Source organism: the organism of the source record quoted next, unplaced genomic scaffold, assembly GCF_019419815.1.
Source record: "Pyrus x bretschneideri cultivar Hongxiangsu unplaced genomic scaffold, Pyrus_bretschneideri_v1 Contig7, whole genome shotgun sequence".
NCBI lineage: Eukaryota > Viridiplantae > Streptophyta > Magnoliopsida > Rosales > Rosaceae > Pyrus > Pyrus x bretschneideri.
Genome location: NW_025999809.1, coordinates 142,022 through 149,764, shown reverse-complemented (window position 1 = coordinate 149,764; position 7,743 = coordinate 142,022). Strand labels below are relative to the sequence as shown.

Sequence of the window (7,743 nt, the reverse complement as noted above, 5' to 3'; positions counted from 1 at the left end):
ACTAGACAACCTAGCCACAAACCTAATCCCAAACTAAGTTAGAATCCAAACACCACCTGAAAACTTGCATCCAAGTTTCCTATACTCATTACAACTAGGATTCCTACTTTAGTTAGGAATACAATTCTAATTTCATACCAAATCCAAGACGATTTTCACAATTAAGTTCCTCAAAACTCGTTTTTATGGTAAAAAAACACTTTAAGGGGTTGTTTTAAAGGAAAAAGTCTATTGACCCAATGTTCACCCGATATTAACAATTAATAAGTGAAAGAAATTTTTTTATAATTTGATTCTTGAATTGGAGAGATTTTTCAGTATGTTTGGAATAATGAGTGGTACACTACATGTCATTATATAAATAGTGAGATACTTGTGTTAAAAAATTAACAATTTGAAAAATAAAACTCGCCTCCACTTAAATAATATCACGTGATGTACCACCCGTGTTCTGAGCACGATGAAAAATTTCTCCTTGAAGCGTTTCTCACTAACATTAATAATTATAAGAGTAGCTACGCTATTATCTATTTGAATATTGGCCCCTCGTTTGCTTGCAGCTCTATACTTCCTAAGATTTTTATTATTTGAATTTCAATCTGTATCTTTCATTGGCTACTTGGTTTAACTAAAGGAGGTAGGGCAAGATGTTTCTCTAGAAGGTTACAGGTTTGGCCAATAACAGATGAAGTCCACATAACAAATAGTGGACAGACCAAACCATGTGAGTTCTCATTGCCAATATCCTACACTCTTCATCTATATAATAAACCCAATTGGCTTCACAAGCAGCACAAGTTTCACGTTCTTCAATTCGACACTCAACCTCGAACGAGGCTGCTTCGAAAGCCATCGATGTTCCAAAGGGCTGCTTTGCGGTCTATGTTGGAGAAAGGCAAAGAAAGCGGTTTGTGATTCCAGTATGGTGCTTGAACCAGCCTTCATTCCAAGACTTGCTAAGTCAGGCTGAAGAAGAATTTGGATATCATCATCCCATGGGTGGAATCACAATCCCTTGCAGTGAAGACAGATTTCTGCACCTAATTTCTCAATCCAGTGGATGAGAGTACAACGTACAGTTTTGACATCAAGTACAGCTGAAACATAACTGCTTGACATCGTTTTTTCTTGAAGCCAAGGAGAACCCGAGGCTAACAATATGGATTTTAGTACAGCTAGGGTAGCACATGTTCAGAAGGATGCCTACCCTTGTATCCGAAATTCTGATTTTTCTAATCCATATTTTTCCGCCCGGGAAGTCACTAGTCAAGAAGAGCCGGGACATGAGCCAATTGTGATTGTATAAGAGACATACTACTGTTGTAAACTTCATCCTAATCAGATTGATTGATTTTGTTTCTTCCTTTTCCATTGATGTTTATTGTTTATCTTTAATCTCTTATTCTCCCAAATTAATGGATGCCAAGAAACACAATCCATTGATAAAAGATATTTTCGGGGATCTAATTAATCTGGCTCATGTATCTATTAGCCTTCACATCTCACCCCAAAAGTATACGAACAATCTTGTATTTATTTTTACTGAACTTTTTTTTATGAACAAATACAATATTTATTGATTAAGGAATACGTACATAAGTGAGAATATGGTGCATAAATGAGCCTCGATAAAACCCTTGGTCAGGATTTCAACCTAGTCGAAGAGAAAAAAAAGGTCCCATACAAACAACTTATTAACTATCCTCAAAGAAAATACAACCAAGAGCAAAGCAAATCATGTACAGCTAGCTATCCTCAATTAAAATATCAGTGATTAACTTCAGTGGTTCCTGGAACCACATCACCTCATGTCGACGTCCCAAGTCCTGCGCGAGAAAGCCTATGTGCTGCGTGGTTAGCCTCCCGACGAACATGGTTGAATTTAGGCTGGGAGAACTCTTGTAAGAAGGCACGAATGTCATTAATAATGGGCCCCAACGAAAAACTATCATCCCGTTGTTGTTGCATAGCGGCAAGTGTCATAAAAGTCTCCTTCGAAGACTTACATCCATACCACCTGCATAAAACTCCTGGACAAAAACCACGGCTCTCCTTGCCTTAAGAAGCTCAGCTTTTAGCGGCGAGGTGACATCCCCAAGCTTTCCTGGCAGTACAGCGAGAAAAACCCCATTACTGTTGCGCATAATCACCCCAAAGCCGCCACACTTCGTCCTCTCCTCGCAGGCCCCGTCAAAACTACAGTTAATCAGGCCCACATTGGGCTTAGCTTCGCCACTGGTCTCAGAAATATCTTCAAGTTCTACTAGAGTTAAGTACAAGATACAGATGGTTACAAACAAGAACAATACTGTCAACTCTGCTGGATTTCGCTAGGCCATGTCTGATTCTTCACTGGTTTCAGAAATATCTTCAACTTCTGTTACAATTTTCTCATCCTTACAAACCGTTGCGAGCTCCACAGCAGCAGCAACATTTTCCTTAACCAGATTACTTAAACGATTGCATAAAACTTAAGACAGAAGAATGATCTTTAATAAATGTAGACATTTTATAACATAATAAAAAGAAAGGGTTTTCTATGTTACATCAATGTGACAGGAGTGAATAGGTAATTCATTCACTTGACATGATCATCTGTTGATGCTAGTAAAAAGCCATAGAACCGGGTAGAATCTATTGTCCCCAACTCTTCAATCCTAATAGAATGTGCAAATTAGCAACCTCGTAACATACCTTCATCTTAGGCAATAGAAATCAAGGAACAGAAATCAAACAGGACAAGATCACATGGTGATATAAGTTACCGGTAGTCTCATGTTCCTCTTAACCTCCATAGCTGCCCCCCAAAACATATAAATTAACTGATTAAATGAAGAACAAGGACGTCGCAACCATTATAAAACTTGATGAACTGGAGTGCCTTTTCACATATGTAGACTACCAAAAATGCAGTACGTGATCGGGGATTAATTTCACATTCCCAAATATTATAATTAATCATATCACCTGCAGTTGTGTCAATGATGGATTATGAGGATGCGTTTCAATTGTCTCTTCAGTTTGTAATTAAGAACCCTAAAAATCACTATTTATTTAATAGAGCTTGTTTGGATATACTTTTAAAATAACTGAAAGCTCTTTTAATGAAAATGTTTTTGGAATCAATCCTTAGTAAAAATGCAAGTAAAACCTTAATAAAAATGCAAGTAAATCCTGGAAAAGCCCTTTAAGTGCTTTTGGAACCCAAAAACATTCTCTCTAAAAGAGCTTTTAGCCATTTTAAAAGGACATCCAAATGAGCCAATATTCTCTAGGCAAGGAACTGATGAATGAGAACTAAAATGAAAAATTAAATTGTATAAATTATTTTCTTACTATCAGAATACAAAGGGGATATTTACAATGGAAGTATTCTAACTCTTCAGGGCACAAAATTGAAGAGTTTTGTGTAGTGATGTTGGCCATGACATTAGAAGGAATGCAAACAAGAAGTGTGAGTGAAGGCCTCTTCAGTGCACGGAAGAGTGATGCCACCCCCCGGATGAGTGGATCCGAACTTTTCTTCGCTGCAGCGCAGCAAGTCTTGGAACCACTGGTGGTTCAAAAATGATATTGGTACTACAAGTCTCTCCTTCCGTTCCTCTCCTACATAAACAGCGAAGTAGCCTTTCGGGACATTCATTGTGGCCATACTCGGTTGCTTAGACGTCAACATAGATCTCCGGATCATTGATAACAAGCTCAAACCCATAGTTTGTGTGGAATATTGATATGCTTAAGAATTGAGAGATTTTTGGATTTGTAAAGCTACTTTCCAGCTCATATAGGGATGGAAATTATATGGATGATATGGTAGGTCGCAAGCTTCTGTCGTCTGACTCTTTTGGAAAGTTGATTGGTCAATCAATCTGTTGTATAAAGGTTGCAATTTACAAAATCATGCCCTACTCAACCTCTACCCTACCCCTCACATGTCTATGTCAAACCCTAATTCAAATTAATGTCTTATAGACTAAGTACCTGCTCTTCACGGATAAGCCTAATCTTCCATGTATGGCCAATAATCATAAAACGGAGGAGTGCATGAGAAAACGGGAGCGTGAAGATCGCTTCCCTTGGAATATCAAACTTGACTAAATGGAGAGAGGAGAAAAAACAAAAGCAAGAAAAGAAAAAAGAAAACTGTATCTTTCTATGCATTATATATCACACAAAGATATCATGTTAGCTAGTTTGTTCTGTGCTTCCCATCAACCTTACCATCCACTTCAATTCTGGCCCCAAAGTTTAATCACAATGTTTTTGTCACAGTACAACATCACATGGGGCGACAACCTAGCTTGTTCCTTGTCCGGTCGAAATTCAAAAACCTGGGGCCGAAAGGAGAACTTCCGTTTGCTGGAAGAATACCCACAGTTAATTTTATCTAGGAGTCCCTGGTTCCTGTCTTCTCTAGGTTATATATTGCTGGAAAAATACATATTGTATTCCCTGGTAACAAAAATTTTCGACACTCAACCTCGAACGAGGCTGCTTCGAAGGCCAGCCATCGATGTTCCAAAGGGCTACTTTGCGGTCTATGTTGGGGAAAGCAAAAGGAAGAGGTTTGTGATTCCAGTATTGTGCTTGAACCAGCCTTCATTCCAAGACTTGCTGAATCAGGCTGAAGAAGGATTTGGATATGGTCACCCAATGGGCGGTATCACAATCCCTTGCAGTGAAGACAGATCCCTTCACCTCATCACTAACTCGTGGATGAGATCATGAGAGTGGATGCTAGCATACAGTTTTGACATCAAGGACAGCTGAAAGATAACTTCTTGACATCGATTTTTTCCAAAGCGGAGGAGAACCGGAGGCTAACAATATGCATGGATTTGAGTACAGCTAGGGTAACAGATATTCAGAAGAATGCTTACCCATGTATCCGAAATGCGGATTTTTCTAATCCATATTTTTTTCATCCCGGAACTCTCTAATCTAGAAGCAACGAGATTATGAGCCAATTACGATAGTATAAGAGACATAACTACTGTTGTTAAACTCATCTTAACCAGATTGGTTTTTTTCTCTTTTTCTCACAAATTAATGGATGCACAGAAACAGAAACCATTGATCTGTATAAATCATTTGACAAGCCTTAACAGGCGACTGAAAAGCAATCAAAATAAGTACAGGGTACAGATGGTTACATACAAGAGCAAAATTGTCAGCTCTGCTGGATTCCGCTAGGCCATGTCTGATTCTTCACCGGTTTCAGAATAGCTTCAACCTCTGCTAGAGTTTTCTCATCCTTGCCAATGGTCGCAAGCTCCACAGCAGCAGCGACATTTTCTTCAACCTGATTATTTAAACAATCATTTAAGACGGATGAATGATCTTTATGAATGTAGGCATTTTACAACATAATAAAAAGGGTTTTCCAAGTGATGACAATGTGAGAGGACCGAAGAGGTATTCATTTACTTGACATGATCACGACGAGTTTGTGCTATTGTTAAGCTATAGAGCCGGGCGGAATCTATATTCCCCGACTCTACATCCTAACAAAATGAGCACGTTAAACGCAAATGATGGATTGGAACCTGAATAACAGAGTTCATGCCGACCAGCACTGATGAGATATCCTTATTGGACAAACTGTATTGCAGAGCTAACTTTGAAATATTCTTCCCTCTCTCTTTACAATAGACAGCAGCAGCTAGGCAAGCAGCCTGTAAGAACATAAAACAGATTATATCAGTTATAATTTCTAAATTGCATTAAAGAAGACAGGATTGCATGAAGTGTAGCGCCAGCTGGAACTAATGCATCGAGAATGTTAACCTTCAGTTCAGCAGATGCCGGGTGCCATTCTGGAGGACCACTCTCAGTAAGCAGACCCATTGCAAGCGGAGAAGCACTAATGATTCCAACACCTTTGCTCTTTAGGTATGGTAGTAAATCCTCCAATGTTGAATCATTAATACCGAAGTGGCAATATGACAGGACGACGTCCACCGTGCCAGCTGGTATGCGATCAAGAACATATGTGAAAATTCCCAATGGAAGTCCTGTGATACCAATGAAACGAATCTTCCCGGCTTCTTTCAGTGTCTTTAGGGCAGGGATTGTCTCGTTTACAATCTGTTAACCAAAGTAAAAAGGAACACACAAGCTTGATCATTATGCTGTATCAATTGAGATTATATTCCCTAACAGACAGGAAGGAAAAAAAAAACTAACTCTACATGTCACACTGTGAATTAAAGCAAATAAAGCACACAAACGATAAATGCCAAAGCACCTGGTCTAGAGACCCAAATTCTATATCATGGCATTGCAGAATATCGACATAATCTAGCTGCAACCTCTCCAAGCTCTCATCAATGCTCTTAGTCACTCTATCCGCACTAAAATCAAAACCGTCAGCATAGCGTCCACACTTGGTTGCCACAATGTACTCGCTTCTAGGAACACCTAGAGCTTTTAGCGATTTACCAAGCACCTTCTCTGACAAAGTCCCTCCATAATACCTACAAATTGGGAAGAAAAAGGGTAGAAAGAACATACAAAAGTCTTGTGACATCCGAAGACGAATGTAGTGAATAAATTTTGTTTATTTAGTAGTTAGAGCAAATACAAGCACATAATTGCATATCAAAACTTTGTTTTAGTGTCTCTTTGCATCTCATCTCTCCAACCAAACAAGTATTTTTGTGTCACAAATTATGTGAACTCTAAGAATATCAAAATATTCTTTTTGATCTGCAATCACATGAACCCCAACTTTTCATTTTCTCAGCAACCAAACAGAAGCATTAGAAAAGTAATCCCCTTTAAATTCCCGCGAATCGTCTCCAACCAAACATCCCATTACAATTTAAAAAGTTTCAACCTTTCTGGCTTCATTATAAATTAAGTTTTGTCATTAATCTAATCATGAGAAAACATGCTCAATTTTACGAAAACTTCCTTAAATTTCTCAAATTTTCTTGGCAACCAAACAGAACAAGAACAAGGATTATGAACAGAATTTAAAACTCGAGAGAGGATCAAAAGTTACATACGGAGAGGTGTCGAAGAAATTGATGCCTCGGCGGAAGGCTTCGCGAACGGAGCCGATGGCTCCGTCATCCGAGACGGGACCGAAGACGTTGCCGAGAGGTGAGGCGCCGAAGCCGACGCAGCTGAGCTTGAGGCCTGTGTTGCCGAGCTCTCGGAGTTCAACCTTTGGCAGCGGTGGCGAAGCCATTGTTTTGCTGAGATTCTCATTCAATAATGCTGCGAAGCACCGGGGTGGAAGTGAAGTGAAAAACTGAAATCTATGTTTTTAAGCTTTCGCTAAGTGGGGACGATCAGCACATAAATTAAAGGGTGATTTAGATTTTGGCCCTTATAATTTATTATTTTTAGATAAAAATCCATCTATCTTTAAAGATCTAGTTTAAGCCCAAATTTAAAATTTGCAAACATATAGGAACACTATTGACTTATTAATACAATTTATTTACATTCATGCCACTCATACTTTATGGTCCCTTTTGCAAATTCCTAAATTTATGCCAAATTAAAAGTAGTAGAAAAAGTGAAATAAAATGAAAAAAGTGTTTACATTGACCGTATCTATGTCAAACTAGAAAAGTAGTTTTTTTTTTTTTTCGTGATATATTTTGTAGCAATTTTATCCATATTAATTGGTAGGTAAATTAGTTTGTTCCAATTATTTAAAAAAAAAATACTACACCTATATTATATATTTTGAATCAAATAACATTCCTCTAACTTGTAGGTAAATTATTT

General features: G+C 38.3%; 1 protein-coding gene across 3 annotated transcripts; it reads right to left on the bottom strand.

Moving 5' to 3' along the window:
* Nucleotides 1-2,485: 2,485 nt before the first annotated feature.
* On the bottom strand, nt 2,486-7,308 carry LOC125467801 (L-galactose dehydrogenase-like). Of its 3 annotated transcripts, XM_048574162.1 has the most exons (7): nt 7,011-7,308; nt 6,248-6,476; nt 5,788-6,087; nt 5,547-5,675; nt 5,158-5,302; nt 2,766-2,797; nt 2,486-2,657 (listed from the first exon to the last, which is right to left on the bottom strand). In XM_048574162.1, the coding sequence occupies exons 1-5, from the start codon at nt 7,193-7,195 to the stop codon at nt 5,171-5,173; spliced, it is 975 nt and encodes a 324-aa protein (XP_048430119.1). In that variant the 5' UTR covers nt 7,196-7,308; the 3' UTR covers nt 2,486-2,657; nt 2,766-2,797; nt 5,158-5,170. The 3 variants fall into 3 exon arrangements, with proteins under 3 accessions (XP_048430119.1, XP_048430118.1, XP_048430117.1); XM_048574161.1 differs by having other exon boundaries at nt 2,486-2,797; XM_048574160.1 differs by lacking the exons at nt 2,486-2,657; nt 2,766-2,797 and having other exon boundaries at nt 4,992-5,302; nt 7,011-7,307.
* Between the last annotated feature and the right edge of the window lie 435 nt (nt 7,309-7,743).

What these genes read in the sequence shown, in the direction of transcription:
- LOC125467801 (XM_048574161.1), bottom strand. Translation starts at nt 7,195, where the DNA reads ATGGCTTCGCCACCGCTGCCAAAGGTTGAACTCCGAGAGCTCGGCAAC. An exon ending in CGGCATCTGCTGAACTGAAG is followed by an intron (nt 5,676 to 5,787) that starts GTTAACATTCTC and finishes ATGTTCTTACAG; the next exon opens with GCTGCTTGCCTAGCTGCTGC. An exon ending in GCATGAACTCTGTTATTCAG is followed by an intron (nt 5,303 to 5,546) that starts GTTCCAATCCAT and finishes TTAAATAATCAG; the next exon opens with GTTGAAGAAAATGTCGCTGC.